This window comes from Engraulis encrasicolus, chromosome 2, assembly GCF_034702125.1.
Source record: "Engraulis encrasicolus isolate BLACKSEA-1 chromosome 2, IST_EnEncr_1.0, whole genome shotgun sequence".
NCBI classification, from domain to species: domain Eukaryota; kingdom Metazoa; phylum Chordata; class Actinopteri; order Clupeiformes; family Engraulidae; genus Engraulis; species Engraulis encrasicolus.
This window is the reverse complement of record NC_085858.1, coordinates 33,604,407-33,631,016: the sequence shown is the minus strand read 5'-3', so window position 1 is coordinate 33,631,016 and position 26,610 is coordinate 33,604,407. Positions and strand designations below refer to the sequence as shown.

General features: G+C 41.9%; 1 protein-coding gene across 2 annotated transcripts; it reads left to right on the top strand.

Moving 5' to 3' along the window:
* The first annotated feature begins 4,338 nt into the window (after window positions 1-4,338).
* prkcsh (PRKCSH beta subunit of glucosidase II) lies at window positions 4,339-24,610 on the top strand. 2 transcript variants are annotated; one of them, XM_063187155.1, is made up of 18 exons: window positions 4,339-4,416; window positions 5,265-5,403; window positions 5,530-5,646; window positions 6,032-6,127; window positions 6,271-6,328; window positions 7,101-7,218; window positions 10,348-10,477; window positions 11,006-11,090; window positions 11,352-11,430; window positions 11,798-11,884; window positions 12,963-13,127; window positions 13,688-13,778; window positions 14,540-14,609; window positions 16,578-16,667; window positions 16,848-16,922; window positions 18,142-18,241; window positions 22,792-22,967; window positions 24,374-24,610. In XM_063187155.1, the coding sequence occupies exons 2-17, from the start codon at window positions 5,310-5,312 to the stop codon at window positions 22,939-22,941; spliced, it is 1,605 nt and encodes a 534-aa protein (XP_063043225.1). In that variant the 5' UTR covers window positions 4,339-4,416; window positions 5,265-5,309; the 3' UTR covers window positions 22,942-22,967; window positions 24,374-24,610. The 2 variants fall into 2 exon arrangements, with proteins under 2 accessions (XP_063043225.1, XP_063043215.1); XM_063187145.1 differs by lacking the exon at window positions 4,339-4,416 and adding an exon at window positions 4,583-4,601.
* Window positions 24,611-26,610: the final 2,000 nt, after the last annotated feature.

The following is a 26,610-nucleotide window of genomic DNA, read 5'->3' as shown; positions in this document are numbered from 1 at the left end:
AAGGCCAACAGTCATAAAATGTTTATGACATGGACATAATGTTTATGACACGTGCATAACACTATTATGACACTGTAATGACATGCTTATGACACCGGCGTCAAGTAAAGTCTTACCTAGGTTTCTAAGGTACACTCAGTATCGGAGTATACTTACTGTAGATCACGTCTGTATGCCTCACCGTCTGTGTAAGTGTGTTTACATTGTACTTTCATTAGCATATGGAAGTGTTCGCACATGTGGTTTAGACAGTCTGATCTGATCTCTCTGGTATATGACTTTAGTAGCTGAGGACTTGGTACATCTGCAGAGATGACCTGTGTTGAGTTGAACAGTGTTGCCTATAGAAAATAAATAAAATCTTAAATTTGTGGACTGACAATGGAAAAAAAAACAGTTGATGTGTCATGGACGTTTTAAGACCCAGGGTAATAGTCTATTCGTTCTATCTTGTACGTATGTGCATAGCCATTGATGAAACTGTGAGACTGTGAGCACTTACTGTAGGTGTGGAGAGCTAATACATGGGCTGATGGAGGGGCTTGTCTGTACGTCATGTGATTGGACATTTTGGCACATATATGTGTCTTCTAGAGAGCAATCCTAGACAGCAAGTTATATTACTTGGAATGAGGTAATAGAAATGTTGCATTTGAATGAGGAACTGTCAGGAGGCCATTGGTTGACTGACATACAACAGGGTCTTGAGGAGCTGAGTTGAGGAGAGAATGGGACGATGTTTAAGGACATTGAATCTTTAAGTCCATTGCAGAAGCAGAGAGAGAGGGAGAGAGAGAGAGCGAGACGAGAGCATGTCAGGGGCGTTTCACGTGATAAAGAGAATATAGCAGTATATGGGTTTTGAGTGGCGAGCTGTCTTGACTAATTTAGTCAAAGACATGAGGAGGCACTGCTATATAGCCTGGAGCGGGTCAGAGTTGCTGGGCTGGATGTGATAGGCCAGGGTATCACACGTGCAAAGATGCAGTTATTTAAACCTCAGAGATGCTTGTGTCAATAAGGACATTGTCATATGCACCTGTGTGTCATTCTTTAGAGATGTTTTCGTTGTTCGTTGTGTGGCTTTTTTTTGTTCTTGTCGTGTGCTCTTAAAAAGCAAAGGAATATGCTATTTGCCATTTTAACACGATACTGTAGCAATCGTTTCTTAATGAGAAATTATTCAACTTAATTAACTTGCTGCCATTCTTTTTTGAATATGAAACACACTAAATACCACAAGTGTTTTCTTTGAACAGTTTGTGTACAGTTTTTATTTTTGTATGATTCTGGTTGATGGTTTTGAAATCGAATAATTAATTATAACAACATACAGTATAATATAAATATTAGCATTACCACTGCTTGTTTTGTATATATTGTAATGTTGGATTGTAAATTTCAAATACAAAGGAGCCAATCAGTCTCATTTTAGTTGTACCGAAATGTACGTAGTTTGAAATGAAAAAAATCATCCTCCACAACTTTGCTCTTCTCTCTCTCTCTCTCTCTCTCTCTCTCTCTCTCTCTCTCTCTCTCTCTCTCTCTCACATTCTGTTCTTGCTCCCTTATTGCCTCAACTAAAACTCTTTCTATCTTTATTTATGTATTGTACAATGGAATATTTGAATCGTATAAATTGAGATGGTCAAATCCTTGTTTCTTTCTCAGAATTTTCAGTATGCACACTTTATTTATTATTATTATATTATTATTATTATTATTATTATTTTATTTTGGTTGGTTGTGTATGGTTGGTCTTGTGGAGGGGTTGCTATAGTAAGTTTGCGCGTGTGTCCATTTGTATGCGTCTGCACTTGCAAGGCTGTGTGTGTGCGTGCGTGCGTGCGTGCGTGTGTAAGCATCTCTATTGCACAGGAAGGGGAATTCCATATGGCCTGGTTAAAGCCTGAACACTGTACCTTGAAGAATCAGTGACTACTTTAATAAATGTGAATGCCATGGCAGAGAAGAAGAGGAAATGAATGATTGTGTTGTCTCTTGCGAAACTGTGCTTCATTGTTAGGCTACAGTATGTATGATGTGACAATAAGGGATTATATAGCTTCTGATGACATTTGTCCTATTTTTGGATGATTTACGTAAATCTTTCTTTACACTAGACTCCTTATTAGAGCAATTCTCTGGGCTTAAACCGATGTGTTATTTGTTCACACATTATGAAAATAATAAAAATGGAAAACACCATGAAATGATTGTAATATTTGTAAATGATATTGCTGTAATGTGTAAATGTGTTCAAGTTATTTTATATTATATTATTTTTATGAGAGGTTTTCCTTTGAGAACTGAGGTGTCACTTTGTGAATAAAATGCATTTAATAAGCAAACAGCTATATATATAAGAAGTATATATATACCAGTATATTTTTCTTTTATTTCACTGTTCAGTACTGTAAAGTGTGTCAAATCTAAATAAAGGAGGATTTTTGGATAAAACCTTTGTGCACGTATATTATTTTGAGGTGGACAAAATTCACTATTTTCAATCACATTTTATTGAGCACAGATTAAACAGATTCTTTTCAACTTCTACATGAAGCATTTCTAAACACCAGGGACCCTTACGTAATTCTCATCTATAAGGCTTGTTGTATTTGTCTCATTTAGTATAGCTGTAATTTTGGTTTGGGCCCAACCTGGCCCACAGTAGGACTATGGCCTAATCTTCATTCCAGACTAGACTCTGACACATATGCCGCAATCAATAGTCTCATTGGAATATAGGCCTAAACCTGTATTATTTGCACAAATAGTGTTTCAATTTTTATTGATACATTTTATACAGATTCGAATCTGGGTCCCTCCCCATCATGGACAGATGAATAAGTGAGCTGCACCACAGCACTTCAGTGTATATGACATTGATGGTGATCTCTGAGTCTGTTGTCAATGGGCTGATGATAATGACACAAAATGATTGCAGAGTGAAGAATTATTGCACCAAGCTATGAAGAGCTTTGTCTCCGACTCCTAGAAGGAAAGTGGGGACGAGGTGGCCGAGAGGTTAAGGCGATGGACTGCAAATCCAAGGCAGCCGTGGTGTTAGAAAGCGAAAGTGAAAGCCCAACTGGGAAGCGCCAACTCCCATTGTCATTGTGACACAGCACGCCACAGCACACAAATGCACACTGCACACAACGAAAATGCATTTATGCCACACCCGTGCAAGGGGGCAGCCCCAATGGCGCCTGAAAGGTAGCGGTGCGACGGGATGCTCAGTCCAACCCAACCGCTAACCCATGACTGCCCAATGGTCCACTATGGTTAGGGAAGTGGACTGTAGATCTGTAGATCACAGGGTTACAGGTTCAATCCCCACCCTTCCCAATCCCTTCCTCCATCCATGACTGGTGCCCTTGAGCAAGACACTATCCCCACACTGCTCCAGGGACTGTAACCATAGGTCCCCTGTACTATCAAGTCGCTTTGGATAAAAGCATCAGCTAAGTGTAATGTAATGTAATGTAATGTAATGTAAGTTCTCTTAGTCTACAAATAGCCTGTCATGGGCAAAACACTGATTCCCATACCATAAGTATAGTGTGAATTATTTCATTACCTCCGCCAATGAGGTTATGTTTTCGGTCGCATTTGTTTTGTCTGTCTGTCTGTCTGTCTGTCAGCACAGATTTGAATGACACTCTGTGGAGTTGTTAATGACAGAAGGAAAAAGTGATTAAATTCTAGTGGTGATCCGGATCTGAAACCGGAACCAGGACCTATTTAAAGATTCTTCACCATTGCTGGCCTACAAATCTAGTGACCACCGCCCCTAGTGACCACAAATTGAATTGCGGGACTGGGCAAAACATTACAGTTTCTAACTCCACAAAAAGAAGGCAGAAAGACTTAAAATAAAATGAAAAAAATAGGGTGTAACCATATCTACTGTCAATGGGTGTAACATAGTCAAATGTTCTATCAAGCGGCTTCCTTGGCGGAGGTCTACGCTCTCTGAGTGCTTCTCATTACATATCAATTTTCTACTGCTCAAGAAGAAAGGAGATTTGCAAGACTGGCTGGAACACAAAATTCAATGTTGCATCACAGTAGAGCTGTGGGGCCCAGTTACCTCCAATGCACTCTGAAATTCATTCATGGTGTGTGGCAAATTGCACAGCTTCTAGGCTAGGCATAATGCAACTCTATTGCAACAGGCCTAAAAGTCACTGTGTCATGACGAGAGAGGTAATAAACAAAAAAAGGTCATTGTTATCCCAAAAGGCATTTTCTGGATTGTGCTTTTGTGCAAATGATGATGCCCACAATTCCTACATTTCCCACAAAGCAAAGCCTTGTCAAAAACTGAGATGACGCAAACCAATCAGATGAGAACAGCACAAGACGTGGAGAAAACAGTCAACGCCTCCTCTGCAACGGCTACGGAAATAGGTAATGAATGATTAGCTCATTTATTTTAAGGGAAAAATGTATGCCAATCTGGTTAGATGCAAACGTTTGTTGTCTGTACCACAATCTATTCAAACGCATTTTTGAAAAGGTGAAGGGAAATGTTTTGAAAGAAGCGAGCGTACCTAGAACTTTACTTATTCAGCTCAACAAAAGAGTTGGCTCAGGTTAGCATTTAGCTTGTCACTGTCTATCCTGCTTCCTGATGAATGCATGTTTGCGCCTAGCTTCTGCCAGTTAAGCAGGCTAAATTTGTAATCCTCAGTGAGTGCGTATACATGCAGTTCAGTATCCCGAATATGATCGGGATATTAAGTATCCCGAATTTGCGTTTGCGCATATAAACACTTCAGTATCCCGAATAAGCCCTTATTCGGGATACTGAGAAATCGGGATATGCTAGGTGGAGTTTTCCGAAAGAAGCCGGGATACTGACGCATGTATACACCTTATCCCGAATACAGGGGCTTCCCATGGAACGCTGTTGCTGGTATCCAGGCTACACGCATTTGAAGAGAATTCTATAACGGCCAAGAATGTAGACTGGGATATAACGTTCTGTGCGCATATAAACACCTTATCCCGAATATGATCATAACCGGGATAAGCCTCATATTCGGGATACTGAACTGCATGTAAACGCACTCAGTCATTCAAATTTTCCTGTTGGTCACTTAATTTCATTGCAATGCGTGCACTTCAAGCAGAAAACAGATACACAATTATGTGCTAGCTGTAACTTTACACCTGTAAATGTCACCCTCACCCATGATTGCATTCACTGACACCGATTTGTTCGCTTCTTGTGTTTTCATTTTGTTTTGTTCAAGGCGAGAAGAAACTGATAGCGTCTCGCCTCACCGTCCGTCAGCATCATGTCTCGTGCATGTCTACTGTTTGCCTTGAGCATTTGTGTTGGTACAGGATGTGCTGTGGAAGTAACAAGGCCTCGTGGAGTTCCACTGACAAGTACGTGTTTTTGTAGTTGTCCCATTAAAATATAGTTGTCACACCTCAATAGAAAAACCCATGCATACATGTGTCTTGCTGCCTAACAGAATGTGTGTCTGTATGTCTTCGAATCGCCCATTCTAGAGAGGCAGTTCTATGAGGAGAACAAGCCATTCACCTGTCTGGATGGCTCTCGCACCATTCCTTTCGACCGTGTAAATGACGACTATTGCGACTGCAAGGATGGATCTGATGAACCAGGTGTGTGGTCCAGTCACTCACCACAGTCAGTGCCTTCCACCTTTCGTTTACCAGCACAACACTACATCTTAATCACAAGTCTTTCCTCAAGGCACACAAGGTTATGGAAAGTAATCTCATTCTCAGCCTCTGAGTTTCGGTTAGGGTGGCCAGACGTCCGTCTTTGGGACGGACCATCCGTCTTTTAAGTTCCTTGTCCGGCGTAAGGCACAGCCTTACAGCGGTCTCTGTCAAATTACACAATGTAGTGTAGTGTAAAGAATGTGTCCAGGCCAGGGCAAAAACATAGAGGAGAAATAGTGAAGGGAGACGGGACACAATGGATTCACAAACATTTGCACAAACCTTCAAAATGTCAATTCTTTCTGTGTTTTTAATTTCATAGGCACGGCCGCTTGTCCCAATGGAATGTTCCATTGCACCAATGCTGGATTCAAGCCCAGCTTCATTCCGTCCTCTCGCATTAACGATGGCGTCTGCGGTAAGGAGATATCTCAAAAGTCCCACACTCAGTCTTGTGAATAATGTATAGTTGAATTGTGTAGTAATTTGATGTTATTGTGTGTTTACCTTCATGGATTCACGTGACATAAAGGTCTGATTCAAACTGCACTCTTTCCACAGATTGCTGTGACACAACTGATGAGTACAACAGCGGTGCCGCATGCCAAAACACCTGCAGGTGAACTATTCAATTCATGACTGTTGACCTTTCTATTCATCAGAGGGAGTCGAAGCTATACTGTACACACAGAGACTGTAATTTCTAAAAACGGGGAAAACTTTATTGAAAACTCTACGCTTTCTTCTGACAAGAAATGGAGTTGGTTTTAGACTTAGGAAATGGCTCAACCCCAGTGGGGAATATGCATAGCATGTATCGCTCAAGTCTAAAGATGCACAGTGTTACCCTGGATTCATGTTTGGCATGGGCTGTGATGTCTCAGGTGAAGGTCTTACAGCACTTCATCCCAAATGAACATGGTCAGGTTTAATTTTAACTAGTGTCTTTCTGAGGCCATTCTTGTCTGTGTGCGTGTGGCAAGAGTTGAAGAGGAATATGTGCAAAGGTCATTCTTGCATGAACTGCTGGGTTTTTTTTGCGTTGTTCTGTCCTACTGAATGTTATACCTTTTTAAGTTGTACCTGTACCTCTTTTGTTAAAATAAGTAGATGGATAAACACTGAAAACTGAACACCTGGTGATCTATAACCAGATATCAAACTTGGTCTTCTTTGATCTTGGTTTTGAACACTGAATAGCACATGCTACCATGGGAAATCTGACGTGTTTATGTGTGTGTGTGTGTGTGTGTGTGTGTGTGTGTGTGTGTGTGTGTGTGTGTGTGTGTGTGTGTGTGTGTGTGCGTGCGCACTCAACCGTGTCTGTCTGTCTGTCTGTCTGTCTGTCTGTCTGTCTGTCTGTGTGTCTGTCTGCGTGCGTCTGTGTGTAGGGAGCTGGGGCGTCAGGAGAGGGAGCTCCTCCAGAAGCAGGCTGAGATCGCTCAGGAGGGATTCCGCCTCAAGCAGCAGCTGATCCAGGAGGCCAAGAGGCAGCAGGAGGACAAACAGGTAATTTACAGTACATTACATGAAATATTACGTTACACTACGCTACACTCAGCTGTAGTAAAGAGGCAGCAGGAGGACAAACAGGTAATTTACAGTAAATTATACATTAAATATTACACTGCACCAGTGTTAATTTCGTCAACCATGACTATGACTAAAATATTTCGTCAAAGCCCTTTTTTGATTTTCGTCATTTAGACTAAGACTAAGACGAAATTGGGAAGGCAATGACTAAAATATGACTAAGACTAAAATTGATTTTCGTCATTGTGACTAAGACTAAGACTAAATTTTAAAAAGCTGACTAAATTAATACTGGTGTCAAATAAAATAGAGAAAAAGAGAACCAGTGTGTGAAGACGTTTCATTCTGCACAGTGTGATATATGTTAAAAAGAGAAGCAGTGTGCGGAGAAGGTTTATTCTGTACAGTCAATGATATATGTTAAAAAGAGAAGCAGTGTGTGGAGAAGTTCTATTATATACAGCGTTGACAAAAATGACTAAAATGACTAAAAAATGACTAAGACTAAAATTGATTTTCGTCATTTAGACTAAGACTAAGACTAAATTGGGAAGGCAATGACTAAAATATGACTAAGACTAAAATTGATTTTCGTCATTGTGACTAAGACTACGACTAAATAAAAAAAAGCTGACAAAATTAACACTGCACTGCACTACACTCAGCTGTAGCCTAGAGTCAACAGAGGAGAAGCAAGTTATTTATAGGACACTACATTAAATATTACATTACATTACACTTCATTACACTCAGCTGTAGTAAAGAGGCAGCAGGAGGACAAACAGGTAATTTACAGTAAATTACGTTACACTACACTACACTCAGCTGTAGTAAAGAGGCAGCAGGACGACAAACAGGTAATTTACAGTACAGCACGTTACATTACAAGCAGCAGGAGGAGAAACACGTCCTTACTTTACACTATGTCACAGTTTATTACATTACACTACACTTATCTGCAGATAATTAGGCAGCAGGAGGACACAGGCGACCTCATTACATTACATAATATTACATTACATGGCCTTACATGACATGACATTATATATTGCATCGTATGACATTATATTACAAGCAGCAGGAGGACGAACAGATCACATTACATTACCTTACACCTATTTGGCAATGTTATCCAAAGCAGCAGAGAATCATTCCTGCACCAAAAAACATAATGGTCTATTACGGACTACTACAAATACTATGCACTTCATTGAGGACCTGCTGAGAGATTTTGTAGCAGTACAATGCGAAAGATATTATGCAATAAGACGACTTGATGCATCTTGTACTTCAATTACAGTACAAAGACTGCTTTTCAGTTGTGACAATGTACTTGTAGAAGATGTCAGCAGGGGTAGGGTGTGGTTCAGTGCTTGACATTAACTTTTTTACTCACCATCCATTGTGGTTAGTGGTTTTCCAGAGTTACCAGCCAGTTACTAGCTATTCTACTAGCCACACATTTGATCCCCCCCTTATGATGATCCTGTACATCTAACCTCAAAAAATGAGCCGCTAAAGCAAGAAGATGGGTGTATAGCTTTCTACATTTCTAGTTACGGTAAATTCAAACAATTGATACACAAAGGGTAAACTACAGAATATAGGGTACTCTTAATATGTCATACCAAGGAATATGCTACCTACGAAATAGGCTAGTGAGTGACACTGAAATCATTACTAGCCACAGACAGGTTTTACCAGCATTTTGGCCGTTTGGCAGGTGCCAATGCCAAGCCCTGATGTGGTTATTCTAAGCAGATATCATCTTCATTATAATTAGGGCACTCAACTCACGATTCGGTTCGTGTAGCGATTTTTGACCTACGATTCGATACACCCCACGATTTCTGAAACGTATCTCCATAGAAGTTTGGAAACACTATCACATCAAATCCATAAGGTTGTTTTCTGGACTAATGGGTAATAAAACTTTGAAAGGGCGTATCACGATACTGCCTCCTTGTATCACGATACAGTATCGTGACTCTGTGTATCACGATTTCTCGGTTCGATACAATATCGTTACAGCCCTAATTATAATCTATGTGATGCTGATGATTTGATGCATGTACTAAGGTACAGTATGTCTCAAATTTGCTTTAGATGGTGTCAAGCATGTGGGGTGGTAAACAAGTGAGTTACAAAACAGTTTATCGTCTCTATCGCCAAGCATGGTAGTGTGGTACTGACATGGTTTGGGGATGAATGGATGCCGTCAACATTGGAAATCAGAATTACACCTAAAAGAAACATGCATGTCAACATGCACTGTGACTACTGAAGCAAATCATGATGCTCTCCATAGGATTTTATTCAAATCTCCCATCAATCTATTTAAGCCACGTGCAGACCCAAAATGTGAAAGTTCAATGTAAAGAAAGGTTGAAACGCACGCTGATGACCTCCCTTAATCCCTTTTAATTTTGAGACGATTCGGGCCAACACGGCCCCCTCACTACCGGATTTTAATCTGGGGTGTACTCACTTTTGTGGGTACATGTTCAAGCATTAATGGCTGTATTTTGATTTTTTTGTGAATGAACAACAAATTTAAGCCGTTATGTTGTTAACAGGTCACTAATCATTGTGTTTAGGTGTAATTTCTTTAATGTTGTCTTATGAAAAGATATACTTACAAATCTGCAAAAATGTGAGGGGTGTAGTGTACTCACTTATGAGACATACTGTACAATGGGATCAGCAAGGTCATAACGTTTTGTCACACGTTTTTACGAGAGGTAGCCCAGAAACCTGTAATGGCATGGCCATGCCAATATGATTGTAATAATGAACACTGCATTGTCCCTGACAAACACCCAACTAAATAAAATTAAAATAAAATGTGTTTAAACCCTTTCCACAATGCCAATGACCTGGCACATCACACCTCTCATCCTAGCTGATGAAATTATTGTCTGAAGTCAAGCAGCCAATGAGAGCAGCCCTGATAACCAACACCCCCTGCCTGTAGTTTAGATTCTCCAGCATGAAATAAATATGAAGTCAGTGTTTGATCCTCTGGCTGCTACTCAGCTGATCAGACACTAATGTGTCTCCTGTCCTCTGCTTCTCTCGTTCTCGCTCGCTCCCACGCATGTATAGGGAAAGATCACAGAGCTGCAAACCAACCGGAAGAGCATGGAGGAGAAAGTGGAGTCGTTGAGGACGGTGAAGGAAGTGGCAGAGCAGCCTGAGAAAGAAGCTAAAGAGCGCCACCACAAGGCCTGGGAAGGTAAATGCAGGTCCAGTGAATTTTTCCTGTGTCAGACGTGCAACATGAAATTGTCCTTCAGTGCCACTGCCAACAGATACTTAAAAAAAAAATTCAAGTGAATGCATGAAAGCCAAGCCAAAAAAAAGATGCTTTTTGCAGTTACAGTAAGCGAAAGTATCCGTTGCACTAAAGGACATTTTTATGTTGCACGTTATGCACGTTTTATGTTTTGACCCTCGTGTGTCTTTCAAATGCCCCATTTGATCACTTTTAATTGTTGATTTTTATATACCGTTTTAAGATGGCAAAAGGATCTAAGAGCTATTTCTTTTTGATTGGCACTGCATAATGACATTTGTTAATAGAATTGACATTTCTATAACTTTTTTCTATTTCTATCACATCTAGCGGTGAGGGGAAACATGTATTTTTACTTTTAATTTGTGGAGAGAGGGTGAAGTTATACATAACTGTTACGCTGTTATAACATAACCAATAATACGAGCGGCCTATTTTCTTATTTAAGATGCAATGTCTTCATTACAGAGCAAAAGGCAATTCTCAGTGCTGAGAAGGACAAAGCCAAGATGGCAGAGGCATTTTTGGAACTGGATGATGATGCAGATGGCTAGTAAGTTAAAGTGCGTGCGTGCGCCCGTGCGTGTGTGTGTGTGTGTGTGAAAGGAAAGGAAAGGAAAGGTGTGTGTGTGTGAAAGGAAAGGAAAGGAGTGTGTGAGAGAGATTATAAGGGAAAACGGAGTGTGTGTGTCTCTGTTTGTGTTCGTAAGGAAAAGTGAGTGGTGTGTGTGTGATTCTAAGGAAAAAGGTTGCGTGCGTGTAACAGATTGTTTTGTGCCTGTTTGGCAGTGATTAATCTTTGTCTTTGTTGTAGTGTGTCTGTAGCAGAGCTGCAGTCTCATCCTGAGCTCAACCCAGACTCTGACGAGGCATTCACCGAGGCTGAAGCACAGGTACACGCTTAATCTGTCTTTATTCTCGCTCTCTCTCTCTCTTGCTCTCTCTTGCTCTCTCTTGCTCTCTCTCGCTCTCTCTCTCTCTCTCTCTCTCTCTCTCTCTCTCTATTTGTCTGTCTGACTCCCTCCCGCTCCCTCTTACTTTATTTCTTGCATCTTCACTGAAGTCCTCTCTTCTCAAACTATTTAAAAAAAAAAAAAGTTCCCTCCTTTCTTTTTTCTCTGGCACCAGTATATCTCATTGGCATTTGTAATCAGGAACAGTTAATTACGGGACTCCCAATTGTCAGTTGTTCAGTTCACTTGGTCTGTGTTCAGGTGAGTTCATGGTCATGATGTGGGTATTTTTTCCGTGTGTCTTTAGGGTTTACTAGGAGGAGTGGACAAAGTGGACACCTCTTCCTTTGAGTCTGTAGCATGGGGCAACATAAAGGCGAAATATGTATCAGAGGTGAGTCTCTCATACGTATATGTAAGGGATAACAGCCGACAAGGTGACCGGTTATACGAGTACGGAGACGGAGTTTACTCCGTCAAGCCATTTACCTTGTATAACCGGGCACCTCATCGGCCGTTATCCTTTTTTCACTCTCTTACTGTCTGTAAAGTTGTAAGAACCATGTCAACTGCACCAGAATCTTGTGAGCTAGATAGATGCGTCGCTATGCGGGCGTCGCGTCTAGAATCTTCGTTTGGTATGCCGATGTTGTGATTATTTAATTTTCCGTAGACGATGTGCATGATTTCCTTAGATACCGTCGGCATTCCAAGCGAAGGTTCTATGCACGTTCTCGGGGATTAATGGCCACCCCATCAGCCAATCGGAAAAGAGATTTCCGTTGCGCAGGCAGATAAACTAAATGGTATACAGTATTGCTGATTCATGTTGGTATATGGGAAATGGATATAGAAGGGTGTATGGATATGTAATGCATTTTTACACGCGTCTAATGAAATAATACATCAATGCTGCAAAAGTTGGGATAGTTTTGCTAAAACTGCTGTGTTGGGTAACAGCGTAGTCAAGTACTTCCCATCCCTCTTCCCAATGCTGTTGGGCGTGATGAATGGGTGTGTAGTGTGTACACTACAGTATGTACAGTAAAGCCAAGTGAGTGGGTTTGGTTCACTCTCCGTTTATCTGTCTGACACTCTGCTGAGCTCTGCTGTTCTTCTCTCCCCTTTGTGTGTGCGTGTGTGCGTGTGCGCATGCGCGTGCCTGTGCCTGTGCCTGTGCCTGTGCAAGAGGCGTGCGCGCGTGCGTGTGCTGTTCTCAGATGCTGTCCCCTAGCTTAAACTATATGTTTTTATTTTACCATGTTTTATCTTAATGATTTAATTTTCTTTGACTCTAATTTCTTTCTTGTTTCCTTTCTTGATGCATTTATTGTTTGTGAAGCACATTGAGTTGCACCTGTGTATGAAATGCGGTATACAAATAAACTTGCCTTGCCTTGCCTTGCCTTGCCTTGCCGTGTGTGTGCGTGTGCGTGTGCGTGTGCGTGTGTGTGTGTGTGTGTGTGTGTCAGGCCCAGGCTGACTCGGGCGCGGCCCCCACCCAGCCCCCAGCGGAGGAGAGCCGGCCCCCTGTCCCCGCCCACGATGGCGAGTACCCCGAGGAGGAGCCCGATGACGATGACAACGATGACGATGATGAGGACGAGGAAGACTACAATGAGGATGACGATGACAAGGTGCGGAATCATCCGATCTTGCAGTAGCAACCACATGACTGAGGCACCATGCACTGTGAGGCTCTTTGCTCGGGTCCTCTGCCTCTGCTTCTGCCTCTTCCGTTCAAGTGCATGACTGTCACTGTCTACTAGTATGCACTCTAAACACCAGTTTAGAAATTGGTATCAAGGGCAAGTGGAAGCATGCATATCTAGGAAAGATATTTTTTCCGCTATCTCTCCAGTTTTAATCTCTACGTTTTTTTTCAGCGGTTTAACACTTTGGGAATATTCAGAGGGGTTCCTCTCCAACTTTTGAATGTGAATTTAGACTCAAAGCAATATTCTTAGACATCAAAGTCTTTTGGAATAGTCAGAAGATTTGCTTCGTAAAGGATGAATATTAACTTGTGAATATGAATTTTAAACTGAAAATCTGTTTAAAATCTGTTGGAATATTCATAGGATTTCCTTCCAAAGGAACATAATTTTTTTCAATAACTTTGTGGAAGTTTTGTTACTACTTCCAAGCGAATATCAAACTTATGACTTGATGTGATGTGATGTGTTGTCTGCCGCAGCCCCCTCCCTCTGTGCGCACACCAGAGAAGAACGAGCAGGACGAGGAGGCCATGCCACCGTACGATTACGAGACCCAGAACCTCATCGATGGTGCGCCATTACATTACATTAAATTACATTAAATTATATAGGACTTGGCTTGTGCTTTTATCAGACGAAGATGTTACAGTGTATTGATCACAGTCCCTGGAGCAATATGGAGTTAGGTGACGTGCTCAAGGGCACTTCAGCCATGTAGTAGTATGGTAGGGAGTGGAAGGGTGGGATTCGAAACGGCAACCCTTTGATCCAAAGCCCATCTCCATAACCATCAGGCCACGGCTGCGAGCCCACGGCTTCAACTCACCCTTAGACCATCCTGCCTGTTTATTTTGGTAGCAACTGAAAATACATTTGCTCCATCGGCCGACAGAGAACGGTGCCCGTGCCCATTCCCGCACCTAATCTTGAAACGGCTGGCGTGTTCATGCCGCAAAATCTGAGTGTTTGGGAAACAGTTGGGTCACGATGAGAACCGAAAAATACATTGGTTTTCCCTGCAGGAATGGGCACCAGCACCGTTCTGCCCGGCCTAAGCACAGCATCGGAGGATGAACATATTACAGCTAGTCAGGGAAAAAAAATTAAAGGCGGAGGAGGAGTGGAAGAGGAGAAATACTGGACAGACACTTAAGCATTCAGCTGGCGTTTCCTATCACTGGAATAGGGTGTGCTTAGGTGCCTCTTCCCAGGCGTTTGTATGTGTGTGTGTCTTGGTGCGTGCGTGCGTGGACATTAGTATTCTGCAAGTGTGCCTCTTGGTCTAAGAGGTCAGCTTAGCCTTTGCTCCTTCTCTCTCCCCTGTCGTGCAGCTGCTCAGAAGACGCGCGATGACTTTGATGAGGCGGAGAGAGCCCTACGGGAAGTGGACGATCAAATCAAGTAAGTGCAGTGCAGTGCAGTGCAGTGCAGTGCTGCACCCAAGGCTGGACCGGAACAACAAAACAGGCCCGGGCCTCTATTGTCGGCTAGTCTCTTACGAAAATATACAAACCCCCAACGACATCTGCACCCCTGAAGACTGGCGGCCCACTGGGAAATGCCCAGTATGCCTGCTTACCAGTCCAGGTCTGGCAACACGACTTTCTCTAAATGTTGCTCTCAGACTTGGGCTTGGATTTCCTCTCCCTCACAACAAGGAAATGGCAGCTCTTTTTTGAAAACCAAAATGAGTACATGACCTTATGATGGATTTCACAGTATGAGGTTTCTTAATCAGGGTTTGGTAGCCTTCTCTACACAGTACAGTGCTGTTCAGGTGTACCATGTGGTGAGTAATGTAAAATTTACTGTAGGGCTGCACAATATAATATTTAAAACAAATCGATACCATCATGCAATAGTTCGATAACGATATTTAGAAATATAGCCAAGTGTTTTTCTTGTTACTAATAGAGTTCTTCAGCGTTGACGTCAACTTGTATGCGGCGTTTGGACTTCCGGTTCTATGGCGATTTTTTTACATTGCAACACGCCATAGAGATTCAGGTTTGGCAAAAATATAAGTTGCACGCCAACAACGAACATTAGCGTGTCCCCGCATCCCTTTCTCATTAGTGGAACGGATCGTATCATCATGTTGGTGTATTCACATGTTAAATCATGACGATTTTAATTCAATATTGCTAACCCCTTTCTGATCATTAAAACTTCCGAACTACATACTTTCCTTTGGTTGCCATGGGTACAACCCTCCGCACGTACATGCCGGCGCCGCTTCTGTAGTCGCCAAAAGTTTCCGGGTTTAGCATATGGACGCAACATCGTATTTATGTCGAAGTTTGACACAAAATGATCAACCATGTCATACCTACAGCCTATTTTTAACACCCTCGACAGTTTGCGGGGGTTCGCTAAGCGCGTGCTTGCACTCGGAGCTTATTTGAAACTGGCCCCTATTCATTCCCAATGGAGGCCGGAAGCCGATACGAACCAGGAAGTCCTTAAATGCTAACATGAAAGACTACAATCTACTACATGCTTCCGCGTTACTGAAGAACTCTATTTGTCAGCCTGTGTGGGGGGCGTGGCTTTGGCCGTGGCAGGCTTCTTGTGCATTTGTTGATATTCAGCTAGTGATTGGACTGCACAGAAATGTTTTACTTGTTAGCGATAACTTTTCGCAATACGCATATCGCCACTCTTGATCACGATTTCGATACATTTTCGATATGTGCAGCCCTAATGTACAGTACTTGTGAACACACTGACCAGTTTTTTCCATGCCAATCAACATGCAGTTTGTGAATTGTGCTGGTGTGTGGACAAAGGTGCATTAAACAAAGGTGTAGGTCAGAGGGCTTCGGTGTTCTGTTTAGTAGTGCGAAGGTGCTCTTTGGTTAGACGTACCTTAGAGATGTTTGATGAAATCCAAGGCACTCTTCGTCTTCATTAAAAAGCTTTTGATTAATTTAGCTAGTTCATATTTGAGCAGTTAAAAGTTGCCAACATGTTTCGGGCAAGCTTTGGCCTTCATCAGGGCTTTAGACCATCGATGCACCTGAAGCACCTGCAAAAAACGCCTGCTGAATGCCTAAGCCCTTGTTGGGACAGTTGCCCTCAGCCTACAAAAACCTAAATATCTTAGCCTCTGATTCACATAAAACATCAAATACGTTGCATTTAAACACCAAGACCCCGATCTTGCATTAGAATGTGTTCATTCAGCTGTAACATACCCACATTTTTATTAAAATTGCTGAAATCTCAAGAGCCTGAATGCAGCGTATATGTGTCTCCAGGCATCAAAGGGTAAACAACACATACAAGTCATCAGGTTAAAAGAGTTCAAAGACAAAGGTTGTGTTGACAAAGGTATGTGTGTATGTGTGTTTGTTTGTGTGATTGCAGGGCCATTGAGAAAGAGCTGTCGTTTGATTTCGGCCCATCTGGGGAGTTCACCTACCTCTACAATCAGTGCTATGAGCTGAGCACCAGCGAGTAGGTTACTTTCACATCAATCTCCATGTTGTTAGCTGTGGGGTTTACAGTAGCCAACGCACCATGGGGCGCAATATTTTAATGCAACTACTGGATTTTAAGTAATAAGTACAGTGTATAAGTATTTCTCTTTGTCTTTTTTTCTCTGTCTCTATCTCCATCTTTCTTCCTTTCCCTCAGATATATCTACAAACTTTGCCCCTTTAATCGAGTCTCACAGAAGCCCAAGTATGGAGGATCTGAGACCAATCTTGGGTAAGAGCTCAATAGTCTGCAACCTCAGTAGTAGTAGTAGTTGTCAAAGTTTCATAAACACTCTTTCTCTTCAAGAACGCAGAGAATGCGCGCACATCACAGTGGCACAGATGCTGGGCAAAACAAAATAACTGAAGTGACTGATCAATGTCCGCAACACTGTTAATGCTCCCAGATTCTTAAACCCATTTTGTCCTAAGCCCTTTTTGGGAAAGGGTGTCCTCTGCCTATTAAATCCTAAATATCTCAGCCTCCGAAGCACATACAAACATGAAATGAGTTACATTTAAAAGATAGGGCCCTCAGTTTGCCTTAGAATGTGTTCATTCAGCTCTAATTTACCCACATTTTTCATAAAACAGCTCAAATCTCAAAATCCTGAATGCAGCGTATATGTGTTTCCAGGACACAATGGGTTAAAGGTGCACTGTGAAAAGGGGGATATTCTCTGTGGTCCGCCATTTTGAATTTCCAGAAATAGACATTTTCAGCTGCAGAACTTACTGTACTTTGGTTAAACTAGTAAATATTCATGAAAAGATCACATTTGGCAACACGCAGCCCAGTTTCAATGAGCAGCATAGTGGCAGTACCCATTCTGGCCACATCCTACACAGTGCTCCTTTAACGGCACAACTTTAATGTGCCATTAAGAATCTGGGAGCATTAACAGTGTTGCGGACATTTCTCATTCACTTCACGCTCTCTGCACACAGCTGGACCAGTGAAATATTGTAGGGGTCACAAATGTCTAAATTCTTCATCCAAGGGAAGAACATTAAAGCGTACACGGAGGAAATGTAACATTTCCTGTCAAAAACATACATTTTTGATGACCTCTATACATACTAGATTAGAAAAAGGTGACATGTGGTATTTAAAGTAAGTCTAGGTTTTCGGGGCATTTGATGTATGGCAGCAAACTCGAATCTCATCTTTTCCACATCTATTTAAAACTCTTGTCTTTTTCCACCATATTTCTCCATCTCTCTATTTCTCCATATCTCTTGCACTCTGTGTGTGTGTGTGCTTGTGTGTGTGTCTGTATGTGTGTGTGTGCTTGTCTGTCTTTCTTTCTTTCTTTCTTTCTTTCTTTCTTTCTTTCTTTCTTTCTTTCTTTCTTTCTTTCTTTCTTTCTTACTTTCTTTCTTTCTTTCTTTCTTTCTTTCTTTCTCTCTCCCTCTCTCCCTCTCTCCCTCTCTCTCTCTCTGCTTGGCAGGTCGTGGGGTACCTGGGCGGGTCCTGAGGACAATAAGCACCTGGTGATGAAGTATGAGCACGGCACAGGCTGCTGGCAGGGCCCCAACCGCTCCACCACCGTAAGTCACCGCCATCATCGCTACCGACGCACCACAGCCACCCGAGCCACACTCTCACTGGTGTGATGAAACAAGGGCCCTGGGGCCTTCAGGAGTAAACCAGGTTAAGTTAAGAGGTTAAGATCTAAAGAAGGTGAGGACTCCAGGCTCTTCTATTAGATGACTTGCCTCTTAACTTAACCTGGTTTACTCCTGAACCAGCTTTGCAGTATAGGCCCCTGTACCATTACTACAACTTCACTTGGCCCTGGGCATATGGAAGTGTAGTGTGTTCCAATACTTTTGAGAGTGAACATGCTTAAAATCCCATAAAATTACCCTTTGACACTTCTGAGTGAGGGTGGAACCTCCTCTACAAATAGAGTGGAAGATGAAGAGAGGTGTACGGTGGGGAGTGGGACAGTGCTTAATACAGCTCTTCCACTGGTGTAATGCCATACATGCGGCACTTTCACTTCTAGTCACGTTAACAGGGTCGTTGAGGGCCCTGCCGTGGCCTAACTGGGTTACTGCGCCAGCGACCTGGGTTGGATTCCGGCCCAGGTCTTTTGCTGACCCTTCCCCGTCTCTCTCTCTCTCCCTACTTGTTTCCTGTGTCTCCTCCACTGTCCTGTCTAAAGTGGAGGCGAAACGCCCTAAAAAAAAAAAACATATATATATATATATATATATATATATATATATATATATATTTATATAAAAAACAGGGTTGTTAAGGGTGAGGACTGGCTGTGTGGTTCAGCTGCATCTGTAGGGGTCCACTGTTTAAGACTATTTAGTCCATGTGCCAGGGAGACTGGCTGCTGGGTCATCTCTGCAAGTGTTTGCTACAGTATATTTAATATTTCTGTGCCACTGTGGCAGCTCAAAGGAGATTATGTTTATGATGTTGCATCATGCGGGAGCAATTTACAAATACTTTTTAGTCTGCAGGCGAGGAGGCATTTAGTTTTCATCACAGCAACTCCCAAATGGTTACCGTTACATTAATTCCCTCTACGATTTAACTGTAGTTGACGTTTTTCAATATATTTTTTTACAACGTTTGTTTTTTTTCTTTTGTATTATTATGTTACTTCATTTCATTTGATTGCTTTGCCATTCCAGATATATTGCAAATGATGCACTTAAACAAGATTGACTTTGGAATTGCTTATTAGATTTTTCCCCCTCAGTATTTTTGAAATCTCCATAAAGAAAGATTGACTTGGCACTGGTTAGATCTCTGACAGTAAGCCTATCACAGTTGGATATCCTGGCTCACAAGTTAGACACCAAATGGAGTTACAGCTCTCATCCCTCATCATCTAATATCCTCTCTTGTCCAAACTGGCCATAGCGAAAAAGACACCCTGAGGTAAAATAGCATTATGCCTACCCTTGAAACACCAGCTCTCTCCGAACACCAACATGTTTCATTAGAGACATGTTGTTGTTCCCTGTAGTGAAATGAGAGTTGTATTGTGTACTTGTGTCATTATTCACACTAATAAACACCTACCAATTTCTATATAATTATATTTACACCTTTTAATAATGCTGGACATGTTTGTGTCTATGATAATGACTTATGGGTAGAATAACCACGCTTATAGGGTGGTTGTTGTGGTGGTGGTCTTTTCAACATTGAGCAGGGCTCTAAATTAACGCACGCCAACACGCCAAATGCGGGTGAAAATCCATTTCGGCTAGTAGAAAAAATCATCCACTAGCCAAATTGGCTGGTAGACTCTAGCGCGCGCCCGAACGTCAAACAGCTGCCAGCACATATCTGTGGCTGACTGCCGTCTGATGAACGTAAAACGGCGCCTACATTACCCATGAACATTAGGCCTACCGTCATGATGTAGCCCACACCCATTGGCTGGCCGTTAATCACAATAACGCAGCTTCACATTCATTGGCTGCGTGTTAGATGCCCGCGCTGGAACTACTGTTGATCAAATATTTTCAATGAGCGGACTAGCGCGGATTACTTCGGTTTTGTAGGTTTTGGATGGAGATGAAAAAGAATGTGGCAGTGGTTAGAGCAAGGTTATGTGTCGGTGAATGCAACTTGCAACTGTAGTGACGCTGAAATGGAGTGGTGGTGGTGGAGCGAAAACGGCATGAGTGGAGGAGCATGACAGCTGTCTGTCAAAACCGTGTAGCCCTGCTGTCAGAAGTCTGATATTTGCGAGGTCCTCAAAACTACCTACGATGGAGTTGTCGTTTCCTAATAATGCCCACGCCATCGGAAAGACCATGCACGAGTTTGACATGGATGAACGAGTAAGTGAAAAAAAAAAACGGTAACAAAAAACTAGCGACGCTATGAAAGTAGCAAAGTAAAAGCTGGTGGTCTCCGTGATGTTATTGGATGTCTACTAGTTTAGACATAGCGTAGCCTAATTATTGTCATTCCAAGCGCATGATATTAGAGTGAAGCAAGTATTAATCCTGCAGGAACCTAAAGGTGTGAAGCAGCAGCAGCAGCATAAAGAAACACACAATGCAGACATCATACACATCGCACTGAGGTGTGTGTGTGTGTGTGTGTGTGTGTGTGTGTGTGTGTGTGTGTGTGTGTGTGTGTGTGTGTGTGTGTGTGTGTGTGTGTGTGTGTGTGTGTGTGTGTGTGTGTGTGTGTGTGTGTGTGTGTGTGTGTCCTCTTCTCCTCCCCACCCCTCTCTTCTGTGCATTGTCCATGGCATTTGGCCTACTGTGTGTGAAGTTTAAGTGATAGGCCTACTGTGTGGGGGATATGAGGTTTTGTAGTGTTCGGTTGTGTGTGTTTGGCTAGTGTATGTTGAAAGTCTGGTATGTGTGCAACATGTGTGTTGAAGGCATGCTGTTTTTGTGTGAGGTGTAGGCCTAATACTGCATGTGAGGTTTGGGTGATGGTGTAATAGGCTAGTGTTTGGCTGTCTGTACAGTATATGGTCCAGCGTAGGTCTGGTATGTGAGAGGCATGTGTGATGCAATTCACTGTTTTCAGAGGAAATTGAATAAAAAATAATGAAAATGCAGGTAATAAAAATAATTACTAAATAATTACAGAATAAACTGAACAGTGAAATATGTTGAGTAGCCTATAATGTTTATACTGTTTATCTGTGTTGAGGATATAGTTTAATGGAATAATTAAAAGCAACATAATTAACGCATGGTTTATTTTGGTGAGATAAAAAAATGGCTAGTTGACCATCCATTTGGCTAGTAAGAAAAAATGTCTACTAGCCAAATTGGCTGGTGGTGGAAAAAGTTAATTTAGAGCCCTGACATTGAGTAATCAGAAGCATGCGGGTGACACCAGTGTGAGTGTTTGTTAGAACCTGAGCGGTTTCTGATATGATTTTGCCCTTTTACTTTCTGGAACAAGCCGTGTCTTAAACCAGAAGAGAAAGCAGTGAGGTGGCCAGACATGTCTGACATAAAATAACAAACAGTCCCTCGGGCCATGAATGATCTGTGGGTTTTCTTATGGTCGTTTGATCCTCTCTTCCCTTTGAGCCATTCTAGGGAGGTCAAGTGTTTCTTTTTTTCTAGTTGAAAAATGAAATAAAGGTCAAATACCTATGTGCTGCTTCTTACTCTATGCAGCGTTTGGCTTTGTCGAAAGATCTCTCACTATACAACACATCACTGACGACATGCAATACTGAGCAGATGAGTTCATCCAAGGCACTTTGCAATAAAGGCCACAAAGTGAAGCTGCCGATATACAAAAGAGAGCAGAATTAGCAGAACAGATTTTCAGAGCAAGCAAGATCATAGCAGAGTACACAAGACAGCTGGTAAGTGGAGCAACATGAGGCAGTGTACTGTAGCCTATATCCGAACACAATCCCTAAGTTATACTGTTGGCAGATTATGATGTCTCTTGTATGTTGTACAAATGTACGGTTACGGTAACACTTAATTGTACAGTTATTTTTTAGTGTAACTATCAGCATGTAATCATATGTACTTAGACTGTGCAGTAACTTAACCCTAAGTACAGTGCGAGTACATGTTATATATGATCACATACACTGTGCTTCATTAGTACCGTACCCAATTAACGTAATGTAGACAGGAAAATTAACTGTAACCACATGCATAAAGTAAATGCAAGATTGAGCCTTTTTAGATGCCATATAGTCAGGCAGGGCCATTTGCTTGGTGTCTTCACTACTCTACGGCCACAACGTTGATGTTAAAGTGAAATGACAGATGGGAGTCACATGACAATAATGTCCCCCTCATGACTCCTCTGAGCTGAGGCAAGAGAGCAGTATTATTCTTAGTACAGTACCATGACCGATAGAGAGCCTAGCAAGCAAGCAACATTTTCCATTTACCTAACTAGTAACGATACTAAGACAGAAGGGAAAAAGCATTAATCTCATTAAATGCAATGACTGGAAGGAAACAAGGTGTTCCTGTATTTTCCAGATCCCGCTATAGTAACGTGTGTGCTCTCTCTCGCTCTCTCTCTCTCTCTCCTTCTCTATCTCCCTCTTTCCCTCTCCCTCGCTCTCTCTCTCTCTGTCTCTCTCTCTCTCCCCCTCTCTCCCTCTGTCCTTCAGGTAAAGATGACGTGTGGCAAGGAGACGGTGGTGGTGTCCACATCTGAGCCGAGTCGCTGTGAGTACCTGATGGAGTTCATCACCCCCGCCGTGTGCCAGTCGCCGGAGAGCCTGGGCAGCCTGGACAGCGGGGCACACACGGAGCTCTAGTCTACAGCACACGCCGCCCCCTAGAGGTAAGCTCCCGTAATGGCACTCCTCATTCACTACACTACCACTCAATTTGAGCGGGTGCCTTGGATGTAACCAAGGTTAGGGTTCAAATTAGCTGACAGATATCCGGTACGCCAGGGTTGGGAACCTTTGTCATTCGAGGGCCCACTTCAAAGTCCTCTGAAGGCCGTTCTATGAACACACACCAGAATTTCACCCTGCACTTTAGGCCTACATTGAAGGCAGCCACTTTTAATACAGACCCCACCTTCTCTAGGTCCCCTGAATATATCTCAATTGTATTGAAAATGTAATTTCTTAGATTCCTTTACAAAATATTTCATGTGAAGCTGCATAACATTGAAATTATATCGGGGGCCGGATAAAACGGCCTCATGGGCCATAAATGGCCCTGGAGACATGGGTTCCCCACCCCTGCTCTACGCTGTCCATTGCGCTTGCATTTTATTCCTCTCAAAGTTTAGGTGGCTTAAAGGGACACTGTGCGAGATTTTCAGGTGTTTATTTCCAGAATTCATGCTGCCCATTCACAAATGTTACCATTTTCATGAATACTTACCACCACAATCAAATTCTAAGTATTCAATATGACTGGGAAAATTGCGCTTTTCATACATGAAAAGGGGGATCTTCTCCATGGTCCGACATTTTGAATTTCCAAAAATAGCCATTTTTAACTGCAAAAATGACTCTACTTAGACCGTACTAGAAAATATTTGTTTATTACCTACTAAACTTTCATGTAAAGATCAAATTTGGCAATAGACAGCCCATTTTCAATGAGCAGCATAGTTGCAGTACCCTTTTTGACCATTTCCTGCACAGTGTCCCTTTAAACCTCCTTGAGTGAAAATGGAATGCCTTCAACGTGTAATGTTTAGTGTCCCCCACCCCGTTACCCCATTATGTTATTGTGGATGATGGTGTATTATGATGGACAAATACCCTAAGAGAACAGTTAATACAGTACATGGTTTCGCTGCGGGATGCATTGCATCCTCCTTACTTTATACTGTATCTAGTAATTGGCTCCACCAATGCACTAAGAAATGAAATTAAAAAAGCCCAGAATGCCTTCAACCTGCTGTGTGTTTTTGTTTTCCGTTGCACTGTTGCGGGTGTGGGAGTATTATGATGGATGACTAGCATGGTTAATAAATGGTTATGCGTAGGAAGGTGTGTTGCACTGCCTGATGGATTGCATCCCACAACTGCATTGATATAGTATATTGATACAACTGTACTGATGTTTATTTTGACTTAAAATGTAATCAAACAGTCAGGTTAATGACAGTTAAGTAACATTGACTCTCGTGGTTGATAATGTAACAAACTAAATTACAGAGATAAATTTCAAGCATTAAACTGTGGTCTAAGTCTCTCTCTCTTCTTGCCTCTTTTTCCACAGATTACTTCTGTGCTGGGGACGCCCATCTCCCCCATCCCATCGGGCGCTTGTGCTTGGACCTTCTGACACCCAAATGTGCTTTGGGACCCTGCTCTGTGTCCCTGCACAATGCACCACCTCAAAGTTCTGGGCCCCTATTGTGAATCCACTGTGCATCACAATCATTGTCGCACTGCTTTTTACATTCCAATTCTCTTAGAATTATGAAATAAAGTCCATTTTAATGTGTCCCTCAAACGGTTGTCGTCTTTTTGTATTCACACTTTCCTTTCTATTGTTACTTTTCTTTCTTTCTCACATTCAAAATGCCCCTTCACTGGCCATTTTTAAACAACACCTTAAAACCCATCTCTCTTTGGAGGCTTTTGGCTTCTAGTGTCCATAAGCACACACCTACATACATGTACTTACACACACTTACACTGATATTATTTTAAGTGATCTTGTGTGTTTTGTAAGGCACTATATAAAACGAAGGTATTGTTATTGTTATTATTATTATCATCATCATCATCATCATTATTATTACTGTAGTATGCACTAGACTGTGTTTCAAAATGAGAGGCTTTGGATGACTACTGCTAAAAGACGTATGGAGAATCGGGATGACTGGAAGCAAAGATGGAAGGCTCGTCTGAGGACGACCTAGAGAATCCATAGCCCAGGTCAGCTGGAGTGTATTTCCAGGCTCAGGGCCATGCTATGAGCTACTAGCTACTTTGAGCTACTTCAGCGTCAGCGATCACAGCATGCAGGATGCAGGATGCCATTGCCCTGTAAGACGCTGCCTCTTTTCTGCCCAACGGTAATCGCTGTTCGTGTTCCAGTGCTACACAGTCAGCAGCATGGCTAATTATACACATAATACACACCCATGGCTACACACACACACTCACACACACACACACACACGATGAGTACATACACGCACCCCTCAACTAGTAGTGAGTCAGACTGGCTGCTGGGGACTCGCCCACATGATGGATGTTGGATGAGGAAAAACAACTCTTGACCAAGGAGACTGGTAACTTTTAAGTTTTTATTTTTTTCTGGCATGTAAAGTACAAATAATTAAACAATTCCATGAAAAAGTCCTCAAGCATCTTCAGCTGAAATCCCAGTAATAAATATCCTAAACTAAACTGAAAGGTTTATTTTTTTTCTCTTGGTTACATTTTTTGTCATTTGTTCGTTTGGTCGTGTTTGGAAGTATGAGATTTTTCTCCAACCCACCAACGTGGATGTAAGGTTGTTTGATGTAGTTATTTTGATTTTGTTTCATTGTACCATTCCTGGATAGTTTTGTCAGAAGAACATTTCTAAGTAACTCTGTGTCCCCTCTAAATAAACAGACACAAATACAGTTGGTTGAGAAACAGAGGAACCGCTGACCCCATCCCTAGCTCCATGACCTCCATGTCTGCCCCCACAATGCATCTCTTCCAGCTGCCGTTTGTTTGCACTGTTTGAAGCGCTAGCGCCGCTAAATAAAAAACGCCTCTCGGGGCGGCTGCCATTATTTGTTTCTCGTGATCCGAGGTGTCGGCCATGTCTGTTCTGTGAACACAGTGGGAAGAGAGCCATTGTGAGAGCACATGGAGCCTGCAGGCCTTTGTCGGCGTTCCAGAATGTTCTGGAAGCGGAACGCAGGCCTCCGCTCTGCCCTTGCCCTAGGCTTCACCCCAGGTTCCGACTCACAGCGGGGTTCAGAAAGTGGCAGAAAAAAACAAGACTGTGATTTAGAGTAAATAATCAAAAGGTTTTCATTTAACAAGACAAACAAAACACAGGCAATAAAGGCATAACATCTAGCACACAGCATGTATGTTTATACACTTCATTTAGTTTAATATAGCAGTGCATTCTTTGCCTATTGAGAACTTTTCCAATTTGTAATTCTAAAGCTGTTTTTTTAATCTATTTGTTCCCTTTTAAAAGAAAGAAAAGGAAAAGAAAAGGTGTAACCACATTTTGGCAAAATTAAATTCTTTCAAACTTGCAAATATAATGAAATAAACCATAAATATACACAAAACATACTTTATACGAGGCAATAATAATAATCAATAATAATAAATAGTTTTTAAGTTAACAATAAGTTAAAACTACAAGCTTAAAGTCGCCCAAATAATACAAGTTTGTTGGCGCTATATTGAATTTTTTTCAGTTTAAATTATTTATGTTGCAACAAAAGCTACCACAGACTTTTACAAACACAATTGAACACATATTGATTG

Coding starts and splice junctions, on each gene's coding strand:
- prkcsh (XM_063187155.1), top strand. CDS start 5,310: ATGTCTCGTGCATGTCTACTGTTTGCCTTGAGCATTTGTGTTGGTACA. Junction 5,647..6,031: donor GGATGGATCTGATGAACCAG/GTGTGTGGTCCA, acceptor TTAATTTCATAG/GCACGGCCGCTTGTCCCAAT. Junction 11,885..12,962: donor AGGCGAAATATGTATCAGAG/GTGAGTCTCTCA, acceptor TGTGTGTGTCAG/GCCCAGGCTGACTCGGGCGC.